Source organism: Pteropus vampyrus, unplaced genomic scaffold, assembly GCF_000151845.1.
Source record: "Pteropus vampyrus isolate Shadow unplaced genomic scaffold, Pvam_2.0 Scaffold3, whole genome shotgun sequence".
Taxonomy (NCBI): Eukaryota; Metazoa; Chordata; class Mammalia; order Chiroptera; family Pteropodidae; genus Pteropus; species Pteropus vampyrus.
Genome location: NW_011888784.1, coordinates 22942661 through 22956775, shown reverse-complemented (window position 1 = coordinate 22956775; position 14115 = coordinate 22942661). Strand labels below are relative to the sequence as shown.

At 39.7% G+C, this 14115-nt stretch overlaps 1 protein-coding gene across 15 annotated transcripts in view; it reads left to right on the top strand.

Moving 5' to 3' along the window:
• Nucleotides 1-14115, top strand: part of FAM13C (family with sequence similarity 13 member C) — a 150408-nt gene that overhangs the window by 89502 nt on the left and 46791 nt on the right. For all 15 annotated transcript variants that reach the window (XR_002780914.1, XM_023531977.1, XM_011362228.1 and 12 more), the window contains one exon: nt 2277-2334. Coding sequence is in view for 14 of the 15 variants with exons in the window: in XM_023531977.1 (XP_023387745.1) it covers nt 2277-2334 (58 nt within the window). In the remaining variant the exon portion in view is untranslated. The remainder of the gene's footprint in view (nt 1-2276; nt 2335-14115) is intronic.

The window sequence follows — 14115 nt, the reverse complement described above, 5'->3', positions numbered from 1 at the left end:
TCTTTCGTTCTATACTTTGAATCCACACCCGAGACCTCTTGATCGTTTTTGTTTTTGAAAATGTATCTCTGCTCTGTCTCTGCCTCCCCAGTTCCTCTCCACCATTCTAATATCAGCTCCTGTGTGCTGATCCTTGACTAACTGAAGTAACATCAAGGCTGGGCGTTGATTAGTTTTATCCTCTGTTTAAGATAAACAGAGGCTTACTGGATTGTAAGCCTCCTAAAGGCATAGATACTGCCTTTATCTCCCCAACACTGTACCAGGCACATAGGAGATATTCAGATAATTATTAAATTCAGGCACCTTTGATACTTAGACCACAGTTCTCTAACTTGATCTGGAGGTTTATCTGGAGATCGTGATTAATTTTCCTGGAAGATCATGTGAGTATATTACTTGTTGGCTGTTCCGTGCATCTCAATAATATATACTATATTTTAAAACCAAGTCTGAATCTGCTTTCTTCTGTTAATGTTTGCTACTTGTGTATTTGTTTTACCATCTGCTGGTATCAAAGCCTTAGGGAAATTTATAGTTGAAAACTGGTAAGTATTCTTTCCATTAAAGAACACTGCTCTTCCATTTTTCTGGTGCTACCATAACTACAGGAACACAATTTGAGAACCACTGTAAGATATAAAGAAATTATGAGCCATTCAGAGTTTTAGATGTTATTGGATAGGAGGGGTTAATTCCTATTCTCAAGAGGGTTTCTCCCATTTTTCGATAAAGGGCTGCTTTTTATTTTTTGCAGCCCTGAAATCACTGCATTTGTGGCTCAGGGACTTGATGGGCATAGGGTGGGTGTGCCCGCGGTTTTCTTCCTTACTTTATTTTTTTCTTCACTTGAATGATCTCTGCCTGAGCTCATGGTTGGGACACAGCCTCTTCTCACACCCAGGGGTGGGGGAGGGGAGAAGGAGGGACATGCTGGCTTGTGCAGAGATGATAGACATCAGTGTGACCTTCACAATTTTGTTTTACCATCTTCTTATTTTTCTCATTAGAAATAAATTGTACAGTCAGCAGTGCCTGTGGTCTGAAAGAACTCTGCATTCTTAAGAATATTTTGAAGTGAGGCTTGTGGCATTTCTAAATGTGCATCCTGACTTTTAGAAATCATTAATCTTGTTGACCATTCAAAGGACATGTATGCTTTCTTCAGAGTTCAAATTGAGGCAGATAATAACTGTAAATAATTATGTCCCAAAATAAATCTTTTTATAAATGACTTAACACTGACTAAATCTTTTATCTATTAAGATAGCAGGCCTTTTTATAAGGATAATAACTATAATTGAATATGTTTATTATATAATGGCCTGCAAACTGCTGCAGAAAAACTTGAATGTTATGTAATAGATGCCATTGGACCATAGCATTTGACAAATCATGATTTGGAGTGAAGCATCTGCCAGTAACGGAGTTTTTTGTTGTTGTTTTTGTTTTTAAACTAAAAAAATGATTTGGAGTAGATTTGCCTTTTTTAAGTTTTTTTGTTCTGTTGGGATCTCTATAGTGGCAAAGCCAGCTTCACCACGTTATCCAGCAATTGCTATAACATTTATTGTGTTAGTTAAGAGGATGAAATTTCCAAAAGCTCTCTTCAGTGAACAAATGGTGTCATTATATAACCAGTGTATCAGATCACATTCATTCATTCAAAAAAGCTTTTTTGGGGGATGAATGAAAAAAATACTGAATTTTAACTGAGGGTTTAGCAATGTAGAAAATGGATATAATCGGTGGATTTCTTGGAGCTTACATTTTAATGTGGAAATGTAAATAAACAATATAATTTCTGATAGTGATAAGCACTCAGAAGAAAATCTAAAGACAGTGTGATGGAGAGTGAAGGAGATGGTTACTTATAGTTAGGAAGATCAGGAAGGCCTCTTTAGGGGGAGCTAAGCTGATGTTTACATGCAGAGAAGAGTCAGCTTTATGAAGACATGGTGGAAGAGCTGTCTAGAACAGCAAATGTGAAGGTTTGACCAGGCAACGAGCATTATGTGTTGAAACAGAAAGCCAGGGGAGATGGAGTGTAGGTGACAAGGATGAGAGAGAAAGAAGGTGGGGCCAGGAAGGCGGTCAGGATCCAAACACTGTAATGTGTTGCAGACCATTATAAAGTCTGGATTTTATTCTAGGAACAGTGGGACACCAATGAAGGTTTTTACGAGGGGTACAACTAGATCTGTAGCTGCCAGCTTCAAATATGCCTTGTTGAAGAATTTTTTTAAATTGAAATAATTTTTATTTGTATTTTATAGACTAGACCAGAAGCCTGCCATTTTGCCAAAGGATGCTTTTGAAACTCGGCAGGATGAGGTAGGTGCAGTCAATGCTGGTTGTATGAACATGAATTAGCCAATCATGAACTTTATTATTCTTTTTCTGGTACTAGGAATCCTTTCTGATTAAAAGTTTAAGTATTTTTGCCCTTAAGTGAACTTGTTTTCCTTATAGTTCTTTGGGTAATGTTTTCCTCGCTTTGGAACAAATACATTTAAAATGTTATTTGCGAGATTGCTCACTATGTCTTGGACTTAAAGCAAGTGCAGCAGTCATTTCGTTACACTCTTTTCAACTTTGCTTCAGGATTGTATAACCATGGCTGTAACAGTTACATTTGTAAAATTTTCTCTTAATTTTTTCCCCTCTCCCCCTCCGCTTCTCTCCTTCTCCCCCTTCTCCCCCTCTCCCCCGCTACTTCCCCTCCCACTTCTTCCCCTTTCCCCCTCTCCCCGTCTTTTGTTTTCCCAACAGATTTTGCAGGCTCAAATATAATCATGCTTACTATTTATACATGGAGCATGAGATAATGTGGCGTGTGCTTTGAGACACTGAAATCATATTTTCCAATCCAAATGTGAACTGGACATCACGATGTTAATAAGCTTGTTTTAGATTTTCTTTGAAATATGTAATTTAATTATTCTGTTGGAAATTAGTATAATGCAATAAGGATTCATATTATGAATGCCTTGGCTTAAAACATTAGTTGGGAATACTCTGTCTAGTTTCTCTTGTCCACATTGTATAATTAAGGAGCAGTGGGTAGTATATCTGATTAAGATCATAGTGAAAAAAAGGAAAAGCCTTGACACTCAGATGCCAGGAAAAGAAATGATGGGCTTCAGGCAAATTGTCATTCGAAGATGTATCTCTCTTCCCTCGCCGAAAAAGTAATTAACTGAATTTAGGCGATTTTCTTTTTTACTGTAGAATTTGTCAGAAATGAATAGCCAAAGGTAAACAAGCTGTCTGATTAAATCAAGTTAAATAAATAACTAAAGTTGTGGAAAATGTTCTAAAGATAATATAGAATATTCCTTGTTACTTCTTTGTGTATAGAGACAGCCTTCAAATTCCACAATCTCACTCATGTTAACAATAGTGAAAAAGAATTTAGGAGAAAAAAGGCAAGAGGCTGAATCAATGAATGCAATTGGTTGCCCCACTGTGAACAAGCAAATGCTGGTTGTAAGGAAGCACTTGATTTGTTTTGACATAAGTGACTATAAAAATGAGGTGATTGTAAGAGTTAACTTGTGGTAAGTTTCAAATATTTTGTAGAAACTCTGATTTGTGAGCTGGAAACTCATGAGATTACTTGAGCATTCTCGAATCACAGCTGTACAAAGCTCTATTTGAAAATCTGCTTTTCTGTATTCTTTCACTATATTGTATTTGTAAATTATATGATATGTGGCAGCTCACTGCTCTGGTATTACATGGATGCAAAGAATGCTGAATGAAGATGTGTGTCCAAAAGAGTTCGTAGGACCATATTTTAAATGTGCACTCTTCCATGAAAAGGGGGTGCTGCAGATACAGACAGGTTGATAATAGTGAGTGTGTGCTCAAAGTGGTTGTTCCAACTGGATAAATTGTGAATACAGATCTACATCCTTTCATGCAGTTTTTGTTGTGACTAAAGTTTGGGGGCCAGAGGAAATACTTGAGAGGGAAGTGTGAGTGGGTCCAAGGTCATGATGTGTTCAGATGCATCAATGGAGACATTCTATAGAGCAGGAATATATTTAACTGTGTCATTCCCAGTGTTCCCCAAACTTACGGGACACCACACTCTTTTATGAAAGAACCTTGTAATAATAACATTTCTTTAGGCAACAGAGTTTCTTGAGCCTCACGAGAAGCATGGTCCATAAATATTTTTCTGATATTTCTATGGACCCTAAAGTTGTATATAAATAATAACATTTTAGAATGCTATGTATGTATGCTACGTATGTACTTTGTATTTTCTCCAAATTTCACTTTGGTATTTTACTTCTACCTTTTGAATTTCCGATTTCTACTTGCTTTGTCACAGATAGATGAGGCTCAGCTTAGTTTGGTTCCAGAGCTGGTACTTGACCCAAGGTCTCTCTCATATACACAGTAAGGTTGACACGTGGTATGACATATCTACATATGAGCATCTGTCTCTTTGTGTGTCCCCCATACTTTCCCAGTGAACTGAAAAACTCTTTTCTTGTCTTCACTTTGGCATGTGTATAGATTTGATTCCTGCCATTCTCACATTTTTTCTGTCAGTCTCAAGCTCCCAGTTTTTGACCTTGGGTCTCTTGATAGGACTTGTGGCTCCACTCCATGAGTTTTGGTGTCTCTGGGACTATGCTATAGGAGTTAGTTTCTGAAAATCTGATTAAGTCTTCCTTCTGCCATTGACTTGAGCTGTCAGACTCTGCCTCTGTGAGGTATCAGGAGATCCATTAGGGTCTCCTGGATCCTGATCTGTTAATATCTCATCTACCTTAATCCTTGGTTTTAGTTATTCTCCCATGTCCATGTAATTGATAAGCATTCAATTGATCAAAAGTGGTTGAAGGACAAATGAAAAAAAACAATATTATTTTCCCTCTCAACATCCTAGTAGATTCCGTTCCTGGCTTCAGTTTCAATTGAGAAAAATAACAGATTTGTAAAGAAACCTAACAGATCTCCCATTTCCTGAGAAAAAGTGCCATAGTAGGTCCTCAAACTATTTTTTCTAGTTCCCAGACTGCATTTCATAAAGCATCACATCAACTTCTTTTAGTTTTTCATTTGTAAAATTGGGATGGGAGGTTTTGAATTGGGTTAACTCTAGGAGTCCTTTCAGTTTTCCCTCCCATTTTCCTAGCGCTTTTGGAATTTAGTTATAGGTTCCCATCAAGCATGAAATGAGGCAGGTTACCCCAGAGTGACTCAGGGGTAAAGCCTCCTCAAGGACAACCACCTGAGGCCTGGCTTGGGGAGTGAAAACTAAATAGCACTATAAAAGTGACATATGTGCTTAATGTAATTATCAGTCTTACATGAGAAAGAGGCTACCTGATCACAGGTGAAGACTGAAGCTGACTGAGGATCTGCAATAGTACAGTCCTCTTAAGGAACAGACTGAAGCTCTGGATCAATTTGGACCTTCTGTCTAGTTCTGTCCTTATACTTGCCCAATCCAATTCCTGTCATCATCCTACAGAAGGAAATGGTCACCTTAAAAAATGCCCATGAACTCTGTGCTCAGAAAAAATGCTTTATTATCTGATAGATATTTTGAAAGTATTCTGCACTTAACGTTGAATAAAGCAAGTTTCTGCTGAGTGAATAAGAGTTTGTTTCCATTTCACTTTTTACCTGGAGTTCCAAAAGTCCTAGAGTAAGGTTAGCCACAAGGCAACTGGCCCTAAGAGAAAAATTTGTCTTTGGTTGCTCTTCCGTAGATTTCTTATTTCCCTTCCCTTTGAGGATTGTTGGCTTTGAAACTGTCTTGTGCTGGCATAAATCAATCTACAGTTGATCCTCTCCATGTCTAAGGAGCCAGTTTATAAATCTAAAAAAAAAAAAAAAAAAAAAATCTTGTCATGGGTTAAGTTTATCCAAGAGAGATATGTCAAGCACAAAGAAGCAGATATCCAATGTTGGAATGGGAAAATGAATAAATGCTGCATCAATCTTTTGCCCACAATAAGCCCTACAACTCTAATGTGAGGATTTCAAGGTGGCAAAGTATTAAGGGGTAGTCAAGGGAAATACTTCTGGCTTTTTTTTTTTTTTTGGCGTGTTTCCCTAGATCAAACTGTGGTGATATGGTTCTCATTAGGTAAGGAATCTAAGTGAGACAATTGATTGTTAGAACATAGAGGAATCTAGAAACTTACTATAAGAGGATAGAATAAGTTCACTTACAGGGTAGAATGAAAGAGATGGAAGGGATGGAGGTTGTTCTTAGAAGTTTTGAGACCCTGAAAGTTTATGGCAACCTTCTGAGATGGCCAGCCATAGTTAAGTGGAAGTGGTACGATAATTGAAGGGGCTGAGGAATTACAGGGCCAGATGTTAGCACGTTTATTTGCCTGACGTTGAAATAACTAAATCTGAAAGGGGCCACTGATGGAGAGGAAGAAACCCACCCAAATGGAAGTGACTGAATTGTATGCATTCAGATCATGGAATAGGAAGAAAGACATTGCCTTTTATAGGGGAGAAGAAATGGATGGACTTAGCAGTGAGGGTCAAAAGGGTAATGCCAATCTATTTTTTCCACCCTGCTTCCCCCTTTCTAACTGTGAGATGGAGGGTAGGAATAGGAATGGTTTCTGAAGGTTCGGAAAATTTTAGTCCCGTTGTTCCTTCATGAGAAGAGTTGATACAGAAACACTGGCTATGCTATTTCACCTGGTAACCAATAACTACCTAACATATCTGAAAGAGGCCAACACTCAAAAGTTCTTTGATATCATGTTGTGCTCCTTTTACAAATACTTAGAAAAAGAGGATAATAGCATCTTTATAATGAAATGAATAATCTGAAGTACAACTCTATTCTGAAGACTCCATTATGAGTCCTTTTTAGATTACAGAATAAAGTCAAAATATTTTAGTTGTTAATTGGCACTTCAGGGCATCCTAGAGATGTGTTCTACCCCTAAGGGCATTTTGACTTTACCAAAAATAGCTGGGACATTTTCAGATTTGTGTGTGGCATCACTCTCATTGATTGGTGAAGAGCCAGAGAAAAAGGTGCTCAGAGTAAGACTGGATTTAGTTTTGTGTTATACTGTATTCTGACTGAGGCTCTACCATAAAGGATCAAAACCCTTAGGCATATAATTGAAATTTTCAGCAAAAGTCTATAGTATAGGAAACAAACATAATAAATTATTAGCATGCAACAAATGCTTAATGGTGACTCACTACCAATAACAAAACGTTAAACCATGAATTTGTAATCACAGTTATTCTCTGAAGGGGACATCTGTTTTTCTTATTTAGCTGGCTATGAAAGAGATCTGCCCAAAATCAATGTGAAAGATTCATCTTTCCTTCAAATGCTAGTCACCCCTTATTTGTTGAATTATGCCAGTCAAAATAATTTCACATTGGCCTGAACACTGAACATATCTTCCTCTTTAAAGTTTATGAGGAATCTTTTAACACTTTAATTTTATTAAAAGTACACCAATTTGCACAGTTACAGTGCCCCTTTTTGAGCCTATGTGCACGTTTATGTGTGTGTCTACATGTGAAGGATATGATTGTCTTTTACCATCCATAGTTTTAGCATATAGGTATTTGGGCAGCAAGCCATTATCACGCTTACTGTTTTGTTAGAGATGAATTTCTCCCTCCAAATAGTTTTCATTTTGAAAAAATAGTCTAGCAAGAGTCTCTTTAAGTCCTTTGATACTCCTGAGTTGGCAAAATGATATTATTTCTGTAGAAGTAGACAGCTGTATTTTTCTACTGAAATGCAAACCCTCTCCATAGGGTTGAGCCTTAATTCAGGATTGATTGAAGACTTTTTCTTCCAGGCACCTGGCTTTTTTTTTTTTTTCCTTCAGTTCAACCTGGCTTTACTAATAACAGGATTTTATTGATTCACACGGCTGAAACTTTAGAATCAAGATGGGCTCCATGCATGGCTAGATTTAGAGATTAAAGACTTTTCATCCAGATGCCATCTCTTTCTATCTCTTGACTCTGCCTTTCTTTATGGACTTTATCTTTAGATCAACCCCTCACTAGGGACACATTATTTGTACAGTTGGTAACTCCAGAGTACATTAGTTTTCTACTGTGTAACAAATTACCAAAAAGGGCTACTCATTTATCAATTTACAGTTACATAGATCATAAATTTGGGTGGACTCAATTGGATTCTCTGTTCAAGGTCTCACAAAACTGAAATTAACTGAAATTAGCTGCAGTGGACTCTTATCTAGTGATTCTGGAGAAGAGTCCATGTCCGAGCTTATTCAGGTTGCCTGAATTTACTTCCTTGCAGTTGAAGGACTGTGATCTCTGTATCCTTACTGGTCATCAACTGAAGGCAGCTCTCAGCTTCTAGAGGCTGCCCACATTCCTCCTCACATGGACTCCTTCATCTTTGAGCCAGCAACACTAAATCTCTCTGAATCTCTCTGATGTTGTCTTTTGCCACTAGCTGGAAGAAACCCTCTGCTCTTAAAGGGCTCAACTTATTGAGTTAGGCCAATTCAAATCTTCTCTGTTCTTGGTCAGTTGAGTTAGGACTCTAATAACATCTGCAAAATCCCTTCATAACAGCACTTAGATTAGTGTTTGATTAAATAACTTGGGTCTAGGAATCTTGGGGCTATCTTTTGGATTCTGCCTATCACACAGTGAGAAAAGTCTTTCTTTCTAACTCTGAGTCTCATTTATATTGCTTGGGGGCATGTAGCCCATTCTTGACCTAGTCATTATGACCTTGGCATTTGGAATAAGCTGGTTGGCTAGACCATACTTCCCACTTTAGATCTGGGAGGGCTGTTATCAGAAGATGGGTCAGTGGATGCTGAGCTGCATAATAGTGGTCTCTGGAAGCATAATATCTAAGGTAGTTTTCCTCTGTGCTGGTCCATTGCAGGATGCCATTTGGCATTTTTCTAGTATAGTTTTCTGAGCTGAGATAATGTGACTTTGCCTCCCTACCAATATTTCTTCCTCAGCTGAAAGCTGGAATGGTGTCCTATGATTCATTTAGTTTCAGCCAAGTTTTCTTGTCACTATCAGTGAGGATGTCCTTTGGCCAATATGGTGATGGTGTGAACCCTGGTTTTAATTCCCAGTTGAATGAACTACAGAGCAAAGAAACTCGGAACTGTTTCCAGACCTAGTTTATTCTGTGCTGCCATTCAGACGCAACTATCCAGTCTGCCTTCTCGTTTCCAGGGGAATCGGTTCTGTAGTCTTCACCCTCCAGGGAATCTTTAGAGTAGTGTTGGCAGAAAAAGCAGAAGCCATGCCAGCAGCTACCCATATTCTTTCTTGCCTGAGAATTAACTTGGAAGAACTTGAGAGGTATTGTACTGAGCAGAGAAGTTGTGGCAAGACTTCTCATAGGTGACCCACCTGTGTTTGCCTCTCGCCTATGAGCCTTCCCCATCTCCCACACTCACTGCAGCTTTGTCCCCTTGGCCCCTGCTGCTTTTTTTTTTTTTTTTTCATGGTATGGCATCTCAATCCTTTTCCTTGTTGCTCTTTCATTTACTCCTCTTCACACGACTATTTTCCTGCTCTCTCGTGGAAGGCTGGAGGGAGCTGTACCTAGTTCAGTGACTCCCAGGTGTCAGTCTGTGTTGTAGCTAAAGGAGAAAAATTAGAACAATGCAGTTAGTTTTCTATAAGGTTAAAGGTTATAAACAACTCTTTAATTTAGGAATTATTCTTAATCTTATTTTGTAATAACATGATGGGAAGGGTTGCCCCCTACATGTTCTCACTTGGTAAAATATGAAGCTAACAGTTTTTATGATATATTCTACTCCCTCCACCCTTGTCAACTTTAAAATATATATATTTCTGCTGGTCCTAGACCACAGTTTTTCCTGAAAACTGTGACTTTTTGGATATTTTTCCTAAGGAGTAATTTTTTCTTTCAACAGTAGTTACTGAGAAGTAAATTCGTACCCAGCTCCAGGTTCGGTACTGGAGCAGGGTGTGGGGGGCTGCAGTAGAAGAATTAAATTTGTCATCTGCACTTTTCAGGGATTTAAAGTGACAGACATCAACTCAATATCCTAGAGTCTGCCCTTGCTAGTGCTGGTATCTTTTACTCTTTTTTGGAAATTGTCGGTTTTCTTAGAGCTATAAAAGTCGGATTTTAAGGCGGTCAAAAGTTTAATTTTCATGTTTTCTAACAAAATAGTAGTATATGAAGAAATGGCTAATGTTTTTCAGTGTGAGCCACCATCTTTAGAGACATTAGTAGGTAATTTGTTTCATATAGCATGTGACTTTATGATTCCTAGTGGGTTGGTTATTAATTTCTAATGTTTATTATTGGATTTAGAAATTAAAGCAGTCTCACAAGGAAAAGTAAAGGGCCTACACACCAGCATAATTGGATGGTTTGCCCACAGACACAGAAAGAGCCAGTGGTAGATTTGTGATTAAAAGCCCCAGTAGGCCCTCTACTATGCACACATCTTTCTGAACGTAGTTTTTAAGCAGAATATTTTTCAGGGCTAAAAGAAATTGGAACTTAAGAAGCCATAAGTAATAGCAATAGAGGCTACAACATGGACTAGATTTGAGGACTTAGTCTCTGGGATATAACGGATGTTCTGGAAAAAATGATTTGTTAGGGGTTTGTCTATCTTAACACCTGTGCTTTTGGATAGTTTAAGTACTAGAAACTCCTAGGAGAAACTATTGAAGACCATTCTATGAGTTGAAAATGAGACATATTCTATTTTTGGAAAGCCAATGTGTTATCCAGAAAAGCTCAAAGTCCTAAATTAAAATGTGAGTTTATAAAACGATTTTTCTCTCTCAAACATCTTATTTTTATTGTTTATTTGATAAAGTGAACATAATGAGAACATCACCATGAAGTAAAACTAAGTACTCCCCCCATCCCAGGTGGAAATCATCTGACAGGAAGGAAATTTGGTTTTGGTTATAGTGTGTTGTGGTGGTATTGTCCTTGCTTAAAAAGAAGGGCTGCTAGCACCAGAATAAGACCTGGATCTTCTTATCAACATAGAGCTACTCGAAGTGAATGGCTTGTTCTCTTACATTGAGTTTCTCCATTGGGTATTTCGGGACAGTGAAGGCTGACCATCCCAAGCAAAGGAAGCCAGGATGGGCTGAGCTAAGGTGTGTCATCCTTCAGTTAGACTTGGCTGCAAACACGATGAGCCAAAGCAACACAGGCCCCAAGGATTAGCCTTGGATTTAGCCAAGGATTAGCCAAAAGCCCATTGTCCCTAGGGACACGGCGAATTTGGTGTTTTCTTGTGGCCGTCACCATTGGAAGAATTCCTACTTTTTTTGGCAAGAATATCCAGAGTACAGCAGCAGCAGGGCAAGAGGAAATATTGCCTCGCTTCCAAGCACTTCACGCTTTTTATTTCTTGGTTCAGGGCTTCAGCTCTCAAGAAGAGGCCAGGGCAGGAGGCTAATGAAGGTGTCACAGGGCTGGGGATCAGAGAAAAACTATTGTTCCCAGTGCAGATGGAGCTAGGCAGGCAAACAAGGCAGCATTTAGAGTGGGTCAAGGCCATAGAAAATAGGGAAATATTTCTAAAAGTGTGGACCTTAGACTTTCTGCATCTAAATGACCCTGCCCCGGTCTACAGAATTGAGGTCTCTGAGGTGGTTCCTCCCTGGGAGTACACATCTTTAATAAACTGCTAAGTGATTTGTAAGTGTTTTAAAGTTTCTGAACCAGAGCAGCAGTGGGGTGGGGTGGGGGGGGCGTGGGGGGGAAGTTGAAATCAAATACTGCATAAGGGTCCAGGAAAACAAAACTAATATACAATGGCAGTCTCTTTATTGGTTGCCTCCTGTCCTACTCATTGTGCTAGGTCCAGCAGTGAACAATGAAGGCATGGTTCCAGCCCTTCTGGAGTTGGAAAGAGCCAATAAACAAGTAGACAAATAAAATTGCATATTGTAGTGAGTGTTAGAAGGAAATAAACAAGGTAATAACACAGAAATCGGGGCACCCTGCTTAGATAATGTAATCAGGACTGGCTCAAGAATTTGTTGGAAATTTGACCCTGAAGCAACTACAGCTGAATCAGGCTTGGGGCGATGGAGGCAGAGAACAAGTAGAAAGGAAAGCTTGTGTGTGTGTGTGTGTGTGTGTGTGTGTGTGCGTGCGTGTGTGTGCGCGCGCGCACGCGCACACACACACACATGCATACGCTTTATGGGAGGAGTATACATGCACAGGAAACACGAAAGCTCAGGGAAGAAGAGTAGTAAGAATATATGGGGGTGTTCAGGGATTGAGTTGTATCCCCAGTTTTAAGCAGATTTCTCATTTGAGTTTGCTTCATATCACTATAGAGAAACTATATTCAGTTGTCAGATAGATAAAGGGATGGGAGAGGGCACTAAACCTCTTCACAGGAATTAAAGTAAACTGTCTCTCCTCTGCAACTTGTGAATTGCAGACCAAGGCACCCCAAAATAGTAGTTAACCATCGAGCCTGTGTGGGTGTTCTCCATTCCGACCCAACTAAAGTGGGACCTGGTAATTGTAGAGGAGAGAAAATGAGTGGAGTATTTTTTAAAACAAGCAGTATATTTTCCATTATGTAAAAGAGAAAAATTTGCTTTTAGAAAACCACACCTAGGTGTCATGGACTTCTCTCTGGCTTCTTTCGTAACCAGATGAGAGAGTTAGGGAATCAGAGTAGTTGTTCTTTAGAGGATCCACCAGCTTTTGCTCAGTTTTCCTGCAGATCCTAGAGACCCAAGCAGGGAGACTTTGAATATAAACCTGGAAAACCTCTAGCAGGCCATCCCCCGAGGGATGGGCCGGAGGCAGCCTTACAGGGAGCAGAAGTCCTAATAAGAGAAGGGCTGAACTGAGGTAACATTAAGACCACAGAAATTTACTACCCTTTGTTTTTCTGTAATGGAGACCATGTTCCTGCATTAAAAGTCACTAAGTCAGGCATGGCTGGAGAGTGAAACAGCTGCTTACTCCCTCCCCAGGCTCGCTGTTTCTTTCCTCCATAGCCCTGTGGCAGTTATAACTCATTATTGTTTGATTTGTTTGGTTGTTTATGAGCTGCCTCCCTACTAGACTAGAAGCCCCGTGAATAAGGGGATGACATCAGTTTCCTACTCCAGAGCCCAGTGAGCTCTTTGTGTATTGAAAGTTGCCTGAGCGTGGGAGAGGCATGTGTGATATTAACTCTGTGTAGGGGCATGACCTCTGAATGTGTCATACGAGCTGTCCTGGGACCTCCTCAGGGGTGGCTCTTTGGGGCTCAGCCCTGATGGGACAGGCTGGATGACGTCTGTTGCTCACTGCAAGGACATGTATGTGACAGTGGCACAGATCGCTCATAAGTAAAGCCCCCCGTCCTGGGATCCTTGGTCATCAGGAGAGATGCCCCTTTTTGAGCCCATCCCACAGAGGGTGTCCAAGTCCACACCCTCTGTCCTGTGCTGAGAAGCAGCAGGCTGTCCTCAGGTTACAGGTCAGTTTGGTGTGGGGAAGGGAGAGGTTCTTTCATTCTGCCTTCTTGTCCTCAGTATTTAGCAGTTTAAATTTAAGCTTCTGTGTGGAGGTCTTGTCCCTCGAGACCTTCATTTTTTTTTCCTGTTCTATTTGACAATTTTGTCTTCCTGATTCCTTTAAGCTTACTCCTATCTAGTAATTTATTTGTATTGCGTAAGTACTTTGTTCAGTTCCACAATTTATCTAGTAATTTATTTGTGTTGCATGAGTACTTGGTTCAGTTCCACAAATACTATCTAAGCACTCACTCTGTGCACCCTCTTTAGGGTATGTGCATGTTTGCTTTTCTCCCCTTTAAAGTTGGAAAGATACTTGGAAGTCATCTAGTCTCAGGTTTACTAAGCAGATGCAGAGAGTGAGATCTGGGAGGTAAACTGATGAGTCAAGGCCTCAGAGTTGGTGTATATTTTGGTCTCCCACATGATCAGAGCCCTGGCCAGGAGCCTCTGGAGTTTGGAGATATTCATAGTAACCACAGCGTCCACTCCTTGAGGATTTGCCACATGCTGGTGCTGTACAAAGTGCTTTCTTTCCATGCCTACCCTCACTAAATTCTTAGAGCAGGTGCCAGTGTCACTGTTATTATTGCCTCTTCT